This window comes from Doryrhamphus excisus, linkage group LG6 (assembly GCF_037039965.1).
Source record: "Doryrhamphus excisus strain RoL-2023G ecotype Guam linkage group LG6, RoL_Dexc_Guam_v1.1, whole genome shotgun sequence".
Classification (NCBI taxonomy): domain Eukaryota; kingdom Metazoa; phylum Chordata; class Actinopteri; order Syngnathiformes; family Syngnathidae; genus Doryrhamphus; species Doryrhamphus excisus.
Window position 1 is genome coordinate 12,343,094 of NC_136362.1, and position 19,757 is coordinate 12,362,850.

At 41.0% G+C, this 19,757-nt stretch overlaps 4 protein-coding genes across 7 annotated transcripts; 2 read left to right on the forward strand and 2 right to left on the reverse strand.

Annotated features, from left to right (window-relative positions):
• The first annotated feature begins 192 nt into the window (after window positions 1-192).
• dynlt5 (dynein light chain Tctex-type family member 5) lies at window positions 193-3,129 on the forward strand. 2 transcript variants are annotated; one of them, XR_013627454.1, is made up of 5 exons: window positions 193-571; window positions 681-766; window positions 1,749-1,873; window positions 1,948-2,363; window positions 2,458-3,129. XR_013627454.1 is itself a non-coding variant. In XM_058066667.2 (4 exons), the coding sequence occupies exons 1-4, from the start codon at window positions 459-461 to the stop codon at window positions 2,149-2,151; spliced, it is 528 nt and encodes a 175-aa protein (XP_057922650.2). In that variant the 5' UTR covers window positions 193-458; the 3' UTR covers window positions 2,152-3,129. The 2 variants fall into 2 exon arrangements, 1 of the variants encoding a protein (XP_057922650.2); XM_058066667.2 differs by having other exon boundaries at window positions 1,948-3,129.
• Window positions 2,266-2,640, reverse strand: LOC131126602 (relaxin-like). Its single transcript, XM_058069311.2, has 2 exons — window positions 2,472-2,640; window positions 2,266-2,405 (listed from the first exon to the last, which is right to left on the reverse strand). Exons 1-2 carry the CDS (start codon window positions 2,638-2,640, stop codon window positions 2,266-2,268), a joined length of 309 nt encoding a protein of 102 aa, XP_057925294.2.
• A 1,458-nt stretch (window positions 3,130-4,587) lies between the features above and the next one.
• LOC131125271 (mesoderm induction early response protein 1) lies at window positions 4,588-13,012 on the forward strand. Of its 2 annotated transcripts, none has more exons than XM_058066653.2 (13): window positions 4,588-4,693; window positions 5,378-5,402; window positions 6,067-6,215; window positions 6,735-6,914; window positions 6,984-7,113; window positions 7,229-7,296; window positions 8,302-8,374; window positions 8,455-8,606; window positions 9,084-9,165; window positions 9,251-9,345; window positions 9,677-9,723; window positions 10,022-10,149; window positions 11,297-13,012. In XM_058066653.2, exons 1-13 carry the CDS (start codon window positions 4,685-4,687, stop codon window positions 11,602-11,604), a joined length of 1,446 nt encoding a protein of 481 aa, XP_057922636.2. In that variant the 5' UTR covers window positions 4,588-4,684; the 3' UTR covers window positions 11,605-13,012. The 2 variants fall into 2 exon arrangements, with proteins under 2 accessions (XP_057922636.2, XP_057922635.2); XM_058066652.2 differs by having other exon boundaries at window positions 9,596-9,723; window positions 11,297-13,011.
• LOC131125274 (nucleotide sugar transporter SLC35D2-like) lies at window positions 11,996-19,711 on the reverse strand. Of its 2 annotated transcripts, none has more exons than XM_078791437.1 (13): window positions 19,431-19,711; window positions 18,580-18,613; window positions 18,414-18,500; window positions 18,274-18,350; window positions 17,162-17,233; window positions 17,031-17,099; window positions 16,852-16,954; window positions 16,687-16,779; window positions 15,479-15,546; window positions 15,317-15,395; window positions 15,156-15,238; window positions 12,953-13,005; window positions 11,996-12,884 (listed from the first exon to the last, which is right to left on the reverse strand). In XM_078791437.1, the coding sequence occupies exons 1-13, from the start codon at window positions 19,613-19,615 to the stop codon at window positions 12,874-12,876; spliced, it is 1,014 nt and encodes a 337-aa protein (XP_078647563.1). In that variant the 5' UTR covers window positions 19,616-19,711; the 3' UTR covers window positions 11,996-12,873. The 2 variants fall into 2 exon arrangements, with proteins under 2 accessions (XP_078647563.1, XP_057922642.2); XM_058066659.2 differs by having other exon boundaries at window positions 18,274-18,341; window positions 19,431-19,709.
• Window positions 19,712-19,757: the final 46 nt, after the last annotated feature.

A 19,757-nucleotide genomic window follows, 5' to 3' on the forward strand; every position in this document is an offset into this window, starting at 1 on the left:
GTGGTCATTTTGTGACGAATGTGTACATTTTCGCTGCACTGCGTCACGAAACATTACGGTAATGACGTAATCAAGCCGCGCCTACTTTATCCACTAATGCTATAAACATATAAACTCATGTGCTTAAATATGGTTTTGTCAGTGTCGTCGCATCATAAATGAAATTGTGTAGTATAGAAAATTAAATATAAGCGTAACTGTTTACACTACTATATTTATTTTTTGAGAAACAGGCAAAATAAACGTGACTTCCGGTTAGGAAGCTAGGAAACCCCGTCCACTGGGTTATAGTTGTCATGACAACAACAAACTCCAGACGGTTGCTAGTTCATTTTACATTAAAACGCTACTTATAGTTTAACTTAAGCACCCTTGGTGGAGGGACGTGAGACATTTTTATAGAATTATTTTTGTTTCTGCGAGATTTAAACGCATTGCTGCGAGGAGAAGAAGCTGCCATGTCTGATGTGCTTAAAGAGAAATCTGTCAGAAGAGAAAAGAAGACCAGCAAGGCGCCCTCAGAGGGAAGCCACGGAATCAAAGTCAAAGACATAGCTGGCAAGACCAAGGAGTGAGTGGACCTATTTACTGTACTTCTTTATGCGTCCAATTAAGTCTGTTATTATTGTCATACTTTCACTGATCCTCTAACAACACCATCAACTCTTTGTGTCCTCTAGCTCTTTAAGCAATGTGTCCTGCATAGATGACCACCATGATGAAAACACCCGGATGGTTGTAACAGTGGAGAACACCTACCAACTAGGTGAGTTCACACACCATGTAGTTGTAGTTAGAGCTTCGACCATTTCGACCTTCAAATTATGTTTTTGTAACATTATTAGAGCCCTCTGGACATGAAATAACACCCCTATAGTCACCTTTACACTCATATCATCCAATATAGAAACCCTAATATGAAAAAATAAGACATAATATAGACTCGACACATGTTAGCATTGTGAAAGTTTGTTGCTATTTTTTTTACTTCCTGTTCTATACAGTGCTTCCTGCAGTGACTCAGGAGTTAAACTCACTCACTCCACTCAGTCACTGTTGTCGTGTCAAGACACCTAATAATATGAATGATTGTTTACTGATGTTCCCTGTGCATGCGTGGGTTTTCCTCCGGGTACTCCGGTTTTCATCCCACATTCCAAAAACATGCTAGGTTAATTGGCGACTCCAAATTGTCCATAGGTATGAATGTGAGTGTGAATGGTTGTTTGTCTATATGTGCCCTGTGATTGGCTGGCCACCAGTCCAGGGTGTACTCCGCCTCTTGCCTGAAGACAGCTGGGATAGGCTCCAGCACCCCCCTGCGGCCCTTGTGAGGAAAAGCGGTAGAAAATGAATGAATGAATGAATGAATTTTGGAGCTGATTTCAGTGAAAGCGTCATATTTTATTTTTTTTATCATACTGTCAGAATCTCAGTTTCTCCTGTAGAAGAAAAGAGTTTCACATTTTGAGCTGAACAAAATCTTTTCAAAGATATTATCATTTATTGACATGCACCTACATATACACAGTGAGGGAAATAAGTATTTGACCCCCTGTTGATTTTGTAACAGAGAGAAAAACTTTATTATACTTTCTAAGTTGATATTTATTTTATTGTTTTCCTGAATAAATGTGTATTTATTTGTGTACAATTTAAGTGATTTCATATATATAACATTTCCAAATGTTTCAAATAAGACTTCACTGATGGATGGAGTTGTATTCTTGTTCTCGTCTTGCCCACAGGACCTCACAAACGCTTCCCAGCCCACGCTGCTTTGGAAATCCTGAAGGATGTACTTCCCAATTATCTGCAGGAGGAGAAATACGAAGTGGAGTGGTCTCGGCAAATGACGAAAACCATATGTGAGGTAAACAGGAGAAAGACTGTCAGCGGGTTTTCTTCTTTAGGTCACTGCTGACGGATTTGGGTGTCCTCTCTCAGGTGATCCGAGCCCGTGTGAAGGAGCTCATGATCCGCAGGTATAAGCTGGTGGTGCTGGTTCACATTGGCCAGCTGGCTGGGCAGAGCATGCAGATCAGCAGCCGCTGTCTGTGGGATGCGTCTTATGATACCTTCGCCTCGTGGTCCTTCAAGAACACCTCTCTGTACAGCGTCGCTACTGTTTTTGCTGTTTACTATGAGTGAAGCCAAGATAAAACACATTTTTGTTGACAAAAGTGTTTTATTTTTTTTTTGCTGGAGGGAAAAATTACATCTCATATATCTGCAGGTACTTTCCAACATATACGATGAGGTCCACTAGCAGAGCATGGAGAGGTCTCTCCTCCGACAGCCCATCTGACAACACGCCGCAATCAGGGCCTGGTCTTGGTCCCGCCAATACCGACCCAACACCGGTGCTTTGTCTCTTGTCTTTCCCACGTTGGGCTCCCCGCTACCTGCGGAAACAGTCAACCACAAACTTGAGACTCACCTCTTCAACAATGACAGGTCTGAGAACTCACCGTCTCGGAAAGTCTCCTCTTCTTCTGTCAGACGTCGCCACCTGGAACCTCCACACGTGAACACCACCGCCCGCAGCAAGGCCCGACCACACAGCCGCAGTGTGCTCGTGTCATCCAGCACCTGAGCCTGTGTTCCACAGCGCACGCACAGCAGCATCAGCACCGCCATCACAAGAATGGATCTCATTTTTTACTTCCTGTATGTACACATTCTGTTGTTGCTGCCCTGATAAGCCGCTTTTATGGACACGATCCTCAGGAAGTGGTGATTCATCTTGGATAATTACAGTTTTTTAAAGCAGATGACAATCTTAGCCATTAGAGGGATGGTAACATTTTGGTAAATGTTAATGGGAGAGGATGGCTCATTTATGTCACAAGTACGAGGCTTTTATCACCCCAGGTTTAGCAAAGGGTTCCCTTAATGGAGCACTTGAAGTATTCCTGGCTGTCTACATAGCAACATAGTAGCGTTTGTGGACACTGTCGTAAACATAATCTGTCATTCAGAGAGAAGAATGTGTGCGATTACATTGCACTGACTCATGGAAAAATGTTGATAAACATTGAAAAGAACTAATATTATTTTGAACTTCAGTTTTTCATTAAAGTGAGCTTATTTCCAATTCAGAATATTTTTAGTCCAGGCCACCCTATAAGGGACCCTAAAGGCATCTTCAGTGTCTGGTGATGTGTTTCAGTGAGGCCATTTTTAGGTCTTAGGTGTTTTGTTATTAGTCCGCAGCACATCCTAAGAAAAACAACAGCAAAAACTGGGAAAAATAAGCAGTCATTTTACAAGAATAGAGGCAAAATATGAAGAGAAAAAGGTTAATTAAGAAGAAAAAGGTAATATCATTTTAATAGCAGTAAGCAATAATTAGTAGCAGTAATTAAATACTTTTTCAAAGAAAGTCGTAATATTTTGAGAAACAAGTCAAAAACTGACTTGCAGATAAAGTTGATAAAATGTTTGAAAATTTGAAAAGAATGAAGTAAAAATATTAGGGGAATAAAGTCATAATTATGAAATGAAAACACTGAAATAGTTGGAATATTACATAACAACAGGAATGAAAAAGTAACAATTTTAAAAGAATAAAATAAATTTAACTTTAGTAGTACAGAGTTACTATATATAAATATATTTTTAAGTCATAATATATGAAACAAAACTAAAAATAATTTTGGGAAATCAGGTTGGAATAAAGTCATAATACAGTATTACCAGAAGACATTTGATGACTTTATTAGAAAATCAACATACTGTGTATGGAAAATTGAAAAAACAAAAATGAAAACAAAATGCAGTTTCTGAATGAAGTTAAGCGGAAAAAAATCCCCCCCACATTGCCCAGGAAAAGATGTTTCTAAAGCTTTGGGACTCCAGCAAACCACAGTGAGAGCCATTATCTACAAATGGCATAATAACAATAATGGAACAGTGGTGAACCTTCTTCCCAGGAGTGGCCGGCATGTTTATGTCTTCATTATGCTTCACTGATGATGTTTTACGTCAAGAGCTGAGATATCACACCTTGTTCGAATGGTCCTTGAACACACCACAAAGGTGGGTTGAATTTTATTTTATTTATATTTCAGCAGACGTTTGAGACGTATTTGGATGTTATTCATGCTGTCCAAAAAAATTAATTAGAGGCAGTTTTTTTTGTCTTGCACAGTTTGCAGTATTTTTAATTCCCAATGGTGTGTGGTAAACTTTTAAATAAACAATTATTAGTATTATCTTAATGTTTATTATTATATAAACATTATTATTTTTTAATATTATCTAAATCCAATGCCATATTTCACAATTTTTTTGCCTTGCGCCACAAAAATAAATTAGAAACACACTAGACACACTGGATGGCAATATCATAAACCTCATGCGTCATTCTATTATTATACTGCACTAAATTCGCTAATCACTTTGATTCTAAATTGAAAATCTACAACACTGCGTCTGAGTCAAAATCGACTTCAATATTATTTATTTTTGTTATATTGTATTTTAATATGTTGTCCTGAAATGCTACATTTACGGTTAATGAAGGTCTTTGTATCGTTTGTGACAAGAAAATGACGCATGATTCACAGCAATGGGAGTTTGGAGGTGTGTTGAAGGATTCTACTTCTGCATCTCAGGTGGGCGGGGTTCTTCATCCGGGTACTGTTGCTGACCCCTGACGTGACCCTGCAGGATTGCAAACATGGCGGAGGTAAGAAAGTGAAGTAAATAATCGGAAAATTTAAAAAATATATATATAATAAGAGCGCTAGTCCCTCCAGTCGCTAACACACGTCGTTAATGTCGTATATTTTAAAGACGTTTTATCCACAGTGTGCTGTTCGGAATGCTAAATAGTTATAATTTCTCTCCTATTAGCATGTTTTTGTAAACTTCGGATTTGGCTAGCGTTAGCTGCGGCGTTAGCGACTTTGCGGTTTTGTTAAGGAACACTTATTTCCCCTTATGAGCTATTTGGTTCATATTTATCACCAGGGTATCATGTGAATGGCTCCGATATTTGCGATTTCCCCCGCCTTTTGTGCTCTTGGTGTTAGTAGCAAGCTTAACTCGAACGCGTTAGCTTCATATTTAAAACGCAATTAGCTTACAACTTCCAGTTCGCTGCAGTTAAGTTCTTAGTTAGCCACAACGCTGAAATTTCATCCGAAGCAACGCGCTTAAGTCCTGGCATAAATAACGACGGTGTGAAGCAATGGAAGTGTCGTTTAGATTTCCAGCATGCAGGAAGTAGTGACGGTGTTGACTGACTGTTCGGGGACAGGCGCGCTTTTTGTGGACTCCTATTTCCGTTGTTTGGGGGAAAAAAATCCATATTTATTGTTGTGATACTTCTCTTAAAAGATGCTCATGGCCTTATTGTTTTTCTTTACAGTCCTCCCTTGGGAATTCGAGCCCAGGTATGTACCGTTTGTTGCGGTTCTTGTGCAAAGTTCTGTCTTTATCTTGGCATGGATATTATAAAATAGCAACAAAGCCGTTCAAATATAGTGAGGTTTACATTTGATAGATATTTCCTGTACACAATGTATTTATATATATGTGTAGAAAAGCATAAGGGTATATTCATTTTCCATGCCTCACATTTTTATTCTCAATTTATTTTTTATTTATGATCTATCTGCTCGGCAAGTGTGAACCCAATCTATGGCCAAACAGGGGAACCTAGACCATTGTGGGCTGTGGGCACCATTTATGAAAGCCAATAGCTTTTGTTTACATCAGAGTTGGTGCTTTGTTAATTACACAACCTAACTAACCGCTGCTTGTCCAGGAAATGTGCAGCATCACTGGCCTGTGAATTTATAGAAGCATGGTTTTATGAACATTTTAATTTGACAGAGTAATATTAACCGTCAGGAGTTTAGCACGGTCCTAAAAGTGTATGTGACCCGGAAGACGCCATGTTGGTCAACCAGTCGGCACCCCAAATATCTTTTTCTGGCAGTCCCCTACAATAGGGATGACTGTGGAAAATGTAGTGAGAATTGCCACTTTCATACCACTCAAACATAACGTCCTTATGTATTGATGTGATGATTTGTCACCATCTTGCCATTTTAGGGGGTTCAGCGGGTTCTGATGACCATGACTTCGACCCATCAGCAGACATGCTTGTCCATGACTTTGATGATGAACGCACAATGGAAGAAGAGGAAATGTTGGAGGCAACAGACGAGACCAATGTCAATGAGATTGAAGATCTTGCACGTGTAAGTTTCAGGCTGTTTTATTTCATTTTTTATTTTTTTTTTTTACCGACATCAGGATTTAGATGATCACTGTTTTGTGGTTGAATATGGTATGAAGTTTAATACGGTATCTGTGACTTTTGTGCGCCTTTAAGTGACGTGTGTGACGTCAGCTGGCTAGAGTTGACTATTAGCTGAGTGCTAGCCACAGGTTAGCAGTGTAGAGAGTGGCCGACAGCAGCTCCTGTGTGAACGCTCACTGCACGCGTTCCCTGCTTGTTCATAAAGCAATTTAAGTGCACTGTGAGTCTCTCCTTGCACCGCGAATAGAGTCGTAGGATCTTTAAGTGTCGGTAATGTTACATTGATGAACCACCAAGAAATATACAGTCAATGCTTATGTGTGAGTGTCCTGTTTATGTCCAAGATTGCTTATTTTTTATTATGAATGCCTTGTGCTCTTTTAGCACGCCCCAATCGATTATGGAGTCCTATAGTAAACGTTAAATATGCAACATTATCACATTCCTCTCTCAACAGGAAGGGGAGATGTCCATTCATGAGCTCCTGAGTCTGTATGGTTACGGGGGTGCTTCACCCGCAGATGAGGATGAAGAGGAAGATGACGAACAGGAGGAAGAGGATGAGGAGGAAGATGAAGATGATGAGCTGGACAATGATGAAAGCAGCAAAGGCGTCGACGAGCTAAAAAGCAACGAGGTGCGTTTGTGTGCCTAATTCACTCTGCTTTATGTCAAGCTTTGCTCGTGATGTGCGTGTCGCCTTCAGGGGGAACGAGTCAAGAACTCAGCAGCACAGGCGGACGAAGCCCCGGCAGTCACAGAGGGACGCACGCGTTCTGTACGGACCCTTGGCACCGCAGAACTGATACGGTCACAGAAACTCAAGTACTTTGAAAGTAGGTGACATCTCACTCTTGTCCGAATTCCTTGGGCTGATGTGCGAGTTCGCTCATTTTCTATTCAGTCATGCAATTGTCCTGATTAATATGAAAATTGGTTGTTGTGTCTCAGGTAATAATGACGCAGAAGAAGAGTCTGATGAAGATGAGGATTATGTTCCATCTGAAGACTGGAAAAAGGTATTTGTGCTGCGTAGTAGAAGCCATATGTCACATACAGCAATGTAACCTTAAAGGGACAGTATGGATCTTTTAATGACTGTACACATACGACAGATTATATTCATGTTTGGTGATGATATATCAAATCAAATCAACTTTATTTGTATAGCACTTTTTCTGCAAAGACATGCAACACAAAGTGCTTTACAGAATTAAAAACATTTACGACAATTAAAAGGAAAAACAAATACTAAGAAAGCCCCTCCCTCCCACCTTCCATACTAGACACACACACACACACACACACAGTCACACGCACAATCACACACAGTAGAGAAACATGGCATGGCACTGAGGATCAAGGAAACGCCACCTTTGGGGCCATCCACACTGGGAGGAGCCGCAGATTGTGCCATCGGGTGACCAGCACCCGGGCCCCCCGACCCCGAAAGGTGGGCGGACCCCCACGTCAAAGGGAGGAACCCCCAGCCGACTGGGTCGAGGGGACCCAAGGATGGCACCCCCTCAGCAGACCCGACACAGCCCCCAGTGTGGAGGACCCCCCCCCCCCCCCCCCCCCCCGAGGAAATACTGGAGTTAAAAAAAAAACTAAAAGCATAAAATAGGACTAAAAAGATAAAAACATAAGAAAAGTTTAAAAAATATTAGTTAAAAGCCTGATTAAAAAGGTGTGTCTTTAATCTTTTTTAAAAAAATATCAACAGTCTCCGCAGTCCTGAGGCCCTCCGGCAGGCTGTTCCACAGGTGGGGGCCATAGTGGCTAAATGCTGCCTCACCGTGGGTTTTCGTCCTGGGTTTTGGTATTGTTAAAAGGCCAGTGCCGGAGGACCGCAAGGTCCGCGGGGGTTGATATGGTAAAAGCAGATCAGATAAATAAGAAGGTGCAAGGGCGTTAAGACATTTAAAAACCAGTAAGAGAATCTTATATAGGGTCTTGGGGTGCATAATGATCCATATTTTTAAGTGGTCCTACTTGAAGTTAATATAAATCTTTTTCAACAGGAGATAATGGTGGGGTCCATGTATCAAGCAGAAACCCCTGTTGGCTTATGTAAATATAAAGACAATGAAAAAGGTAAGGCAACCAAAAATAAGCCAAGTTAATGTACAGGACAGAGTCATATTTTTGTTGTCCTTTCTCATTTTTCTGAATAGTTTATGAAAATGATGACCAACTGTTGTGGAACCCAGAGTGTCTACCTGAAAGCAAAGTGGTAGAGTTCTTAATAGAAGCATCTCGGCGAACGGGCGAGGAGAAGGGAGTAGATGCCATCCCAGAAGGATCCCACATCAAGGACAACGAACAGGTCAGACCCGCATAGCATATTTATTTTCCATACATGTGATACAGCTTTGGGCACGGTGGTCGAGTGGTTAGCGTGCAGACCTCACAGCTAGGAGACCAGGGTTCAATTCCACCCTTGGCCATCTCTGTGTGGAGTTTGCATGTTCTCCCCGTCCCTGCGTGGGTTTTCTCCGGGTACTCCGGTTTCCTCCCACATTCCAAAAACATGCTAGGTTAATTGGCGACTCCAAATTGGGAGTGTGAATGGTTGTTTGTCTATATGTGCCCTGTGATTGGCTGGCGACCAGTCCAGGGTGTACCCCGCCTCTCGCCCGAAGACAGCTGGGATAGGCTCCAGCACCCGCCGCGACCCTCGTGAGGAAAAGCGGTAGAAAATAAATGAATGAATGAATGATACAGCTTTGTTGTTTAAAACCACCATGTGGTTGTTATGAGTTGTTTTCCATCGCGCTAATGAAGTTTCCCTGTTTCCCTTTAGGCATTATATGAACTGGTGAAATGTGACTTTGACACAGAAGAAGCTTTAAGAAGGCTTAGGTTTAATGTAAAAGCAGCCAGAGGTGAGGAAGCACTCGCATGGGGGGTTGGAGGGAGGAGATGTACCTTTGTGGATTTCAGTCTTATAACTCTATGTTGTCTTTTCAGAGGAACTTTCAGTCTGGACTGAGGAGGAATGTAGAAATTTTGAACAAGGACTAAAATCCTATGGAAAAGACTTTCATTTAATACAGGCCAACAAGGTAAGAGAAATAACCAATTCCTATTGACGTCATGCTAAAAGAGCTAAATAGATGGAATAGCATGATGTCAATTTCACATTCAAAGTGTGTTTACAGTTTTGATGTTGCTTGTTGCATGCTGTGATATCATACCTATAGATATTTTGTGTATACGTGTCTTTTGTGTCCCTGTGCCTGTTGTGTTGACTTTCTCCCTTGAAATGTTTGGTAATAACGGTTATTTCATGTCTGCTGAATTAAATTTTTTCAGGTGAGAACTAGGTCTGTAGGAGAATGTGTGGCCTTTTATTACATGTGGAAGAAGTCTGAGCGTTATGATTTCTTTGCACAGCAAACCAGACTTGGAAAAAGGAAATACAACCTTCACCCTGGTGTCACGTAAGGCTTTTTATATAACACATATTATTAATAGTCCCAATTATTCATGGTGGATCATCTGCTACTTTTATCAAAATTTGTGTCCTTATTTTTGAGGTTTTTCAAGGACTTGGTTTGTGAGAAGAGTGTGTCCCTAAAGTACCTTGAGATAATGTTTTTTTGTGAAATGGAACACTCTGTTAGCTTAAAATTCTTAATATATTTCAAGCAGGTTTCTGTTAACCGAACTCCACACAAAGATGAGTCTGTTACATGAGAAAGTGTGTAACATGCCGTACACTGCTGTGTGTGTCATCAGAGACTACATGGACAGGTTATTGGACGAGACCGAAAGTGCTGCCTCAAGCAGGGCGGCGTCGCCCCCTCCCACCACGTCCAGCAGCAGCGCCAGCCACTCGGAGAAGGAAGACAGCAGCAGTCACAATGGTGAGCTACGTCTTGTAGCTTGTAGCTTCCCGTGCTAAAGTTGTATACACAGAAGCACAGTAAGGCCTGGCGATACAGGCAGAAATGTCATCATATTCATTACTATCATATGAAGAAACAAGTCGTAATTTGGATTTGCACCTCTGTAATCTTCAATTTTCGATCTCCTCCTGGCTGGCTTGCCATCCACAAATGAAAGTGGAGGTGTGGCTACTTTGTTACCATATACAGTAGTTACACCGCGGTGGGAACCATCTCTTCAATGCAATGTTACTGACAGCTTGTGACCAGTGTAGCTATTGCTATTCATGTCTTAAAAGGTAATGTAGTGTCAAGGTGACTATAGGGGTGTTAGTTCATGCCTTAAGGACTCTTAATATGCTAAATCTGTATTTAGAAGGCTGTAAATACGTTTTCTATGCTAGAGTATAAAAGCATTCCATTTATAAAAAAGGAAGTTATTGACTTACGAGTATTGGTTTCCTTTCCAATACCTTAAACCTGCATTGTTTTTATTGGCCAGCAGGGGAGGCTCTCCCTTACTGTAACCAGTAAGTAATAGTAATGGTCATGTTAATGGTTTTATTTCATTTGAACATGCATCAGATTACAATTGAATGCATCACATAATCAGTTCACAGTTCCACATGTCCAAAAGGAGTAGGAAGAAGCAAAGCTTATTAAATCCTACCCCTCCATCTGGTACTTTTACAATCAGTAACTGTTATATTTGTTCACTTCCTGCTTTCCATAATACAGTTTAAGGTTTTTTTTATAATGCACCTCGTACCGAAGTACGAGGGGATATGACCATACAATGACCCTCCATCTGGTACTTTTCCAATCAATAACTGTTACATTTGTTCACTTCCTGCTTTCCTAATATAGTTTTGCATAGTAAGTGTCAATATAGTGATATGTATAGCACATCAAGACTCTTCATCCTTGTATTTAGCAAACATCAACTGCTTGTATTGTTTCTTGAATTGGCTCATCGTTGTGCATTGTTTGAGGGTCTTACTCAATCCATTCCATAGTTTGATTCCACATACTGGAATGCTATGGCTTTTTAACATAGTCCTAGCATATAATAGTGCATTGATAGCCGGTGTTGTTTTAACCCCAACATACCTGTGTTCTTTGCTAGGTATTGCAGGCCACAGTTCCAGCCATCAGGGGGATGGTGTGCACATAGTCCCGGCAAACCAAGTCAAAGTGGAGCCCCTCCAGTCCAACGGTCCCTCGGGCGACGCCACACTTCCCACACCAGACAACAACTCCAACGGCTGCAGCCACCCCGGCTCACCCGGACACGAGCAAAACGGTTCCCCGGAACCTCCTGCAGACCAAAGAGACGCGGACACGGGGCACGAAAGGCCGGCTAAAAGGTTGAAGATGGAGGCAGAGCCTTTGGCCCAAAGTGAAGTGGAACCTTCTAGAACACAAGAGAACTGAAGGCTCCCAAAGCTCTGCTAATGTGGACTCACGTGGATGTCGATTTTCTTGGGTCATCTCTTTCCCTGCTAACGGACACAAGGAAAGTGTTGCCATGACGACGAGGTCATCAACAAGAGACCTGTCTCTCTCTCTCTTGAGCCCATCCATGTAGCACCGGTCTGCAATGCTCCAACTAGTACTCATTGTAAGTACTTGACTGACTGACATTTTGCCAAGAATCTCTCCTGTTTTTTTGTTGTTTTTTTTTCAATTTGTACTCAAAGAAAAAAAAAACAATTCCCATTAATATTTTTGTACACAAGATATTTATATTTTTTAACAAAGTCTATGATGGGTATTTGCCTTTCAAGCCATTTGAACGTTACCGGAGCAGGTTTTTAAGGATTTAGTTTTCTGAGAATAGACACTCACACACACACACACACACACACACTCTAAGCTGGTGAAGTGGCCAGCTGACTTTAGTTGCACTTTGATTGTACATTTCTGTGGTAAATGATATGATGCAGCAGCAGAATTTCATTTCCCACACGACAAAGCCGTTGTGCTCCAGTCTGAGAAATAAACCACTGCAGGTTTGTTTGTGTCCAGCAGCTGACATCAGTGATGTCCTGTATTGTAACGCATGTACAAGATGGCTGTATTTTTGGATTTTTTTTTTTCATAATCTTGCTTTTTTTCTTTTTACACAAAACAGAATGTTGGGGATTTTTCAAGCTTTGTATAGATTTCTTAACATCCATTGGTACATTTAAAAAAAATCATCATGTATTTGTTTTTTCTTAAGCCTGAGTTGCTTCGAAAAGTCATTTTTAAAAGTACCCATTCCATTGGTTGGTCCATTTCGTGATTTTTTAGTCCTTCCGAAATTAATTTTAGGCTCATACTCAGAGAACAAATCGACACTCAATTGTCTTGGAAGTGTTAACACACCAGGATGATACAAACAAAAAAAAAAACCTGCTCAAGGAGCCTCCAAGTCTTCAAGCTTTCTTTCACCCTGCACTCCAGATGAAGATGCTTTTGTCTCAAACATCCAATTTTCTTTTTTCTTAGAGTGATGTTTTGCTTTTTCCCTTCTGTAAATGACACCTAAATAAAATCTGTATCCCAAGACTGCATAAATAAAATAATTGGATATATTTAATACAAAGAAAAACAATTAAAATTTAAACCACTTTGTAATAAAGATTTAAAAAAAGACAAGTCAATACACCAGGAAAATCAATTGTGAGGGACGTTCCTTCAAGATTGATCTCTTGAGTTTTACATGTTTTCTGCAGAAAGCAAAAATGACACACTTAGCAAAGTGTAATATTTCACAAAGTATTAAAAATGTTCTTACTTTTTTGCTCTTGTGTGAAGGTGATGAAGGAATACACAAGGCTCCCTGCAATGCTGTGGGGACACAAAATAACACATCTTAGCTCTGCTGCTTGATATCATCTACAGTGCATCCGGAAAGTATTCACAGCGCTTCACTTTTTCTACATTTTGTCATGTTACAGCCTCATTCCAAACTGTATTAAATTAATCTCTTACCTCAAAATTCTACACAAAATCCTCCATTATGACAATGTGAAAAAAGGTTTTTTTGACATGTTTTGAATTTATTAAAAACAGAAAACAAAAAAATCACATTTACATAAGTATTCACAGCCTTTGCCATGAAGCTCAAAATTGAGCTCAGGTGCATCTTTTTTCCACTGATCATCCTTGAGATCTTTCTACAGCTTAATTGGAGTCCACCTGCAGTAAATTCAGTTGATTGGACATGATTTGGAAATATAATAACTGTCTATATAAGGTCCCACAGTGGCCAGACGAAAGCCATCAGACCAGAGAATTTTGTTTCTCATGGTCTGAGAGTCATTCAGGTGCTTTTTGGCAAATTCCAGACGGGCTGCCATGTTCCTTTTACTAAGGAGTGGCTTTCGTCTGGCCACTCTACCATACAGGCCTGATTGGTGGATTGCTGCAGAGATGGTTGTCCTTCTGGAAGGCTCTCCTCTCTCCACAGAGGAACGCTGGAGCTCTGACAGAGTGACCATCGGGGCCTTGGTCACCTCCCTGACTAAGGCCCTTCTTCCCCGATCGCTCAGTTTAGAAGGCCGGCCAGCTCTAGGAAGAGTCCTGGTGGTTCCAAACGTCTTCCATTTACGAATAATGGAGGCCACTGTGCTCATTGGGACCTTCAAAGCAGCAGAAATGTTTCTGTATCCTTCCCCAGATTTGTGCCTCAAGACAATCCTGTCTCGCAGGTCTACAGACAGTTCTTTTGACTTCATGCTTGGTGTTTGTGCTCTGACATGCACAGTCAACTGTGGGACCTTATATAGACAGTTATTATATTTCCAAATCATGTCCAATCAACTGAATTTACTGCAGGTGGACTCCAATTAAGCTGTAGAAAGATCTCAAGGATGATCAGTGGAAAAAAGATGCACCTGAGCTCAATTTTGAGCTTCATGGCAAAGGCTGTGAATACTTATGTAAATGTAATTTTTTTGTTTTCTATTTTTAATAAATTCAAAACATGTCAAAAAAACCTTTTTTCACATTGTCATAATGGAGTATTTTGTGTAGAATTTTGAGGTAAGAGATTAATTTAATTCAGTTTGGAATGAGGCTGTAACATGACAAAATGTAGAAAAAGTGAAGCGCTGTGAGTACTTTCCGGATGCACTGTATTTTAACTTGGGCTACTCCCATCAGGGATTTATGCTGCTGATTTCCATACACATGAGACGGTCCCATACCCATCATGTGGATGAACTGCAAATATTTCAATTTTTTTTATGATGAGTGCTTTGGCCAGTGGGGGGAGAAAGGTCAGGGCCAATTCCAATAATTAATAATAATAATAAATGTTATTTATATTGCACTTTACATTACAGAAATCTCAAAGTGCTACAAAGAAAGCATAAAACCTACAGTGAAGCAATAAAACAACACAACAAAAGGTATATATACAATTTTTTTTACACCAATTTATCCCAATGTTAATGAAATTAATTCACATTTGAATTTAAATAGGTGCGTTCTTTGTGATAAAAAGTCAAGAAAATTATTTTGAATTTTTGATTCATTTTCTACCGCTTATCCTCACAAGGATCGCGGGGGTGCTGGAGCCTATCCCAGCCGTCTTCGGGCGAGTGGCAGCGTACACGCTGGACTGGTCGCCAGCCAATCACAGGGCACATATAGACAAACAACCATTCACACTCACATTCATACCTATGGACAATTTGGAGTCGCCAATTAACCTAGCATGTTTTTGGAATGTGGGAGGAAACCGGAGTACCCGGAGAAAACCCACGCATGCACGGGGAGAACATGCAAACTCCACACAGACATGACCGAGGGTCATGAATTGAACCCTGGTCTCCTAGCTGTGAGGTCTGCGCGCTAACCACTCGACCGCCATGAAGCCCCCATTTTAATTCCCTTTTAATTCTTCCCTTTGATTTAATGTAAATTGTATTTATACTCATTTCAAGCACCTCAATCGTCAAACAATCATGCTAGCGTCACTGCAATGCTCTTACCTTATGTTCAAACCCATAAAATTAGTCCAAGAGAAAATGTAGTCTCCACCAAACACCATTCCGATGTACGTCACGATGACATTCTGCAACGATCCATGTCAGATAGGATAATAATCACGCCACATGACCGTATATCGGAGAGCGGTGGTGGGGGGGCTTACCTTGATGCAGCCCACGATGGAGGTGGTGAGAGCAGAGTTGTACTGAGTACACAGCATGATGGAGTACATTAAAATAAATCTGGTAGAGATATAACATGGGGGATTAGAATGAGGGGGGGGGGGGGCTGATCAACAAAGAGGGTGGAAAAAGTATTTATTTACCCCATGACACAAGAGAGGACAAACTGCGTAAGAAACATCTGGTCAGACCATCCATCATACTCCAAACCCTGAACACACACACAAAAATAGTCTATCAGCACCATGACAGTTACAGTATTTGATAAAGTAGTTGACGACCAATACCGTAATCCCTCGTTTATCACAGTTACAGTCCGGAAGCAGCAAAACAGCTCCAGACCATCACACTACCACCACCATAGTATTTTACTGTTGGTATGATGTTCTTTTAGCACACAGGCCTCACAGTTAGGAGACACGAGTTCGATTCCACCCTCGGCTATCTCTGTGTGGAGTTTGCATGTTCTCCCCGTGCATGCGTGGGTTTTCTCCGGTTTCCTCCTACATTCCAAAAACATGCTAGGTTAATTGGCGACTCCAAATTGTCCATAGGTATGAATGTGAGTGTGAATGGTTGTTTGTCTGTATGTGCCCTGTGATTGGCTGGCCACCAGTCCAGTGTGAATTTATGTTCAGTTTATCACAGGAAGTCTTCCAGGTCCTGAAGCAGGAAAACAGCCCCATACCATCACACTACCACCACCATATTTTACCATATTTTACTGTTGTTGTTGATGATGTTTTTTTTTCCCCAAAGGTCTTGGGGGTCATCAAGAAGTTTTCTGGCAAAACTGAGACAAGTCTCAATGTTCTTTTTGTTCAGCAGGGATTTTCGTCTTTTCACCATTTTCGCTCAGTGTCTTTCTCATGGTGGAGTCATGAACACTGACCTTAATTTAGTCTTTAAATGTTGTTGTGGGGGTCTTTTGTGACCTCTTGGATGAGTCACTGCTGTGCTTTTGAGGTCATTTTGATTGGTCGACCACTCCTGGGAAGGTTCATCACTATTGTTCCATGTTTTTGCCATTTGTGGATAATGGCTCTCTCATTGTGGTTAGCTGGAGTCCCAATTTCAATTCTCAATCACTTTTTCTCACAAGGCCATATATAGCTTTGGATTTTCTGCTCCCGTAGTAATAAAAGGTTTCATTTAAAACTACATTTTGTGTTGTCATTGACCAATATTGAAATTAGTTTGATGATATGAAATATTTAAATCTGACAAACATTACTGTACTTACTTTTTGGGATGTTGATGCTACTGATATTGAATACATGATTTCAAAAACGGGCCTCGGTGGTCTCATATTTCTCATTATTCCTCATAATTACGCCAGAAAACCACTGACCTTCTTCAAGTCCCCTGTGTAGTAGGCGTACGCCGATGTTGGTAAGATCATGATCAGAGCGTTGTAGTACAGAAGTCCAAATTTACCCAAATCCTGTTGAGAGCAGCAGCAGCAGCACACGCTCCGTTAGGAAGGAAAGTGAAAGCAATGACCAGGTGGACTCACCTTTGCATCCAGTTTCTGCTTCATGTAAGCACCATTGGCTGCCGTCAGGATATTGTTCAGCATGATGAAGACGTAGCCTTGGAGGTCAAAGGCTAGGTCGGCGCTACGAGACACAAAAATGGAAGTAGAACATTTGGATGCATATTAAAAAAAATGAACCCGTGTGAGGGCTGACCTACCTGGCGGCAATCAACGCTCCAAAGATCATGGTGAACACCGTGCTTTTAATCGCCGATGAGTATGTTTTCCTGAGAAATTTGGGACATTGAGCTAGACTTTGCGTTTTTAAGTTATTGAGAAATGAGCTTACCCTAACAAGATGCCTTCACACAGCATGGTAAAAAGGATGCTGAACCTCCGCAGGACTGTAAACATAGGTAAGCTAACACATGAAAACAAACAGTCACACTACAATCGCTTCCTAGAATCAGAATTGTACTTCAAAGACATGTTTCCATTAAGTCAGCACAGTTTAGATCAGGGGTCAGCAACCAGCGGCTCCAGAGCCGCATGTGGCTCTTCAGCTTCTTTGTTGTGGCTCCCTTTGCAATGTTTGAATATTTTTTAACACCCGAGTGGGGAAAATGCATGTGTTTGTAATGAGTTTAAAAAAATCCAACTTTGTGTGAGACCATGAATGCATCCTGACTGAGTTCTGACAGCAGACAGGATGCTATTCAGTTCTCTCTCACACAAGTAAACATGAAGGAAAATAAGTAATACTTTACCATGGGCTGCACGGCGGACGAGTGGTTAGCACGCAGGCCTCACAACTAGAAGACCCGAGTTCAATTCCACCCTGAGTTTGCATGTTCTCCCCGTGCATGTGTGGGTTTTTTTCCGGGTACTCCGGTTTCCTCCCATATTCCAAAAACATGCTAGGTTAATTAGCGACTCCAAATTGTCCATAGGTATGAATGTGAGTGTGAATGGTTGTTTGTCTATATGTGCCCTGTGATTGGCTGGGCACCACTGAATGGTGAAGTAATACTTTCCCAGAACTACTTGATAATTCCAAAAAATATATTAGATATCATTTTTTAAAAAGACTGGTGCATGGGAACTTGTTTGCCAGAGTAAACAAATCAGGTAAGTTTACTGTACTTTACACATATATTTATGTAAGTTTATCTCCAATACTAGCAAGAGTACTCCAACTCGTCTTTTGTTATCTGAACTACTTTGATACCCCCTAATTGTTTTAAACATACTATGTTTTGCGGCTCCAGGTTATTTTTCTTTAGTGTGCAAGGGGGTAAAATGGCTCTTTTCATAGTAAAGGTTGCCGACCCCTGGTTTAGATGGTGCCTCAAAATCAACCAACAGCACCCCTAATGGTTACAGCTGGTACTGCACCCGATTTATGCCTCAATTACTAAATTAGTGGAAACATGGCTTTGATGCGTCCTTTTAGAAACAAACTTGAGTCGTTGTGTTCCGAATAATCCAGATATTTGATTCCCAACATGGAGTAGCGGCAGTGGAAACATCTGGAGAGACAAATAGAATGTTTTTTTCTTTTTTCAGCACATTTCCATCGTATGTTTTTCTCTCCATCTCACCTTATGTGGTATATGCATGTTCATATCTGGAAAGGAGATGAAGCCTAGCATTTTGCCAGTTCTCAGCACTACCACTGTTGCTAGCATCTGGAAAATAAAACAAGCCGAGGCAACATAAATTGGGTTTTTCACATGAGGTCAAAGTTTGTGAACGGACGGGACTTACTTGACCAATTCCAAGGCATGTCGATGACGGAAACCTGCAATGTAAATTGTCATTCAGTACTTTTATATGCAATTAAATAATTTCTAAATTGTTTTACACTTCTATGTGAAGTCTATTTACATGCACCATCTGGAATTCCAAACGCTATGAGCCTCCATACCGCTAGGGGGCGGTATTTTGGCTTGTTTAGTTTAATATGTGGGCTAGAGAATGCTACATGCTAATGCTAAAGACGTCTTGTGAAATGGATAACAAACGTTCCATAGCTAATTAATGTGTGTTCAAATTGACATACGACATAGTTACGTGAATGCAGAGCAAATAACGTGAATAAAACTGTCACCAAAACCAACAGTGGGTCAGAGAATGCTACATGCTAATGCTAAAGACGTCTTGTGAGATGGATAACAAACGTTCCACAGCTAATTAATGTGTGTTCAAATTGACATACGACATAGTTACGTGAATGCAGAGCAAATAACGTGAATAAAACTGTCACCAAAACCAACAGCGCCCCCGACAGGCTGCCACTAGTAGTGCAACCATTTTGCTTCATGGTAACCATGAATTAAGAGTCAAAACAACCGGCAAATTCACTCGTTATTGATGGTTCCGGTTTTTAGAGGGGATTTAATTTCGCAAATGCGAGTTAAAATAAGCGGGAACCGCACACTTGAGAAGTGGGTGTTCACAGGGTGGAGATAAAATGTCATTAAATGTTGGCAGAAGATACTACTTTTATGAGTAGACACTAAATAGATACTAAATACCGACACCCATCAAGTCCTTCATTTTACTGTTTCATATGTTACTATTGCAGTACCTACTTTACTTGTACCTTTGAACTCTACCTGTAGCTGCTGAGAACACTTTTGTTCACAACAACGATGAGGAACGAACTGACTCCGTAAAAAGCAGCTGCCAGCAGCTTGTGAAGAATTGTTGAGCCATCACTCAAAGTGTTCTTCTCGGCTCGAAATGATGCGCCTTCTGCTGACGAGGTTGTGTCGCTTCGACGTTTGTGCACTTCTGTCATGTTGTTAGGCTCGGATAGGAAGTTCAGAGCTCAGTCGGTGCTCCTTTGCGCATGTGCTGCAAGTTAGGGTCCCGTTGTTTGTTGGCGAGAGCGGAAATGATGAGGAGAGAATCATCTTGGCGGAAACAGAGTCGATAAGACA

Bases quoted from the DNA above. Each gene is read 5' to 3' on its own strand.
- dynlt5 (XM_058066667.2), top strand. From the start codon at position 459: ATGTCTGATGTGCTTAAAGAGAAATCTGTCAGAAGAGAAAAGAAGACC. The intron at 767-1,748 runs GTGAGTTCACAC...TCTTGCCCACAG, and splicing joins GGAGAACACCTACCAACTAG to GACCTCACAAACGCTTCCCA. The intron at 1,874-1,947 runs GTAAACAGGAGA...GTCCTCTCTCAG, and splicing joins TGACGAAAACCATATGTGAG to GTGATCCGAGCCCGTGTGAA.
- LOC131126602 (XM_058069311.2), bottom strand. From the start codon at position 2,640: ATGGCGGTGCTGATGCTGCTGTGCGTGCGCTGTGGAACACAGGCTCAG. The intron at 2,406-2,471 runs GTGAGTTCTCAG...CTGTTTCCGCAG, and splicing joins AGAGGAGACTTTCCGAGACG to GTAGCGGGGAGCCCAACGTG.
- LOC131125271 (XM_058066652.2), top strand. The intron at 8,607-9,083 runs GTCAGACCCGCA...GTTTCCCTTTAG, and splicing joins ACATCAAGGACAACGAACAG to GCATTATATGAACTGGTGAA. The intron at 9,166-9,250 runs GTGAGGAAGCAC...TTGTCTTTTCAG, and splicing joins TAATGTAAAAGCAGCCAGAG to AGGAACTTTCAGTCTGGACT.
- LOC131125274 (XM_078791437.1), bottom strand. From the start codon at position 19,615: ATGACAGAAGTGCACAAACGTCGAAGCGACACAACCTCGTCAGCAGAA. The intron at 18,501-18,579 runs GTAAGTCCCGTC...TTTATTTTCCAG, and splicing joins CATGCCTTGGAATTGGTCAA to ATGCTAGCAACAGTGGTAGT. The intron at 15,547-16,686 runs GTCAGTGGTTTT...GTGTGTGTTCAG, and splicing joins ACACAGGGGACTTGAAGAAG to GGTTTGGAGTATGATGGATG.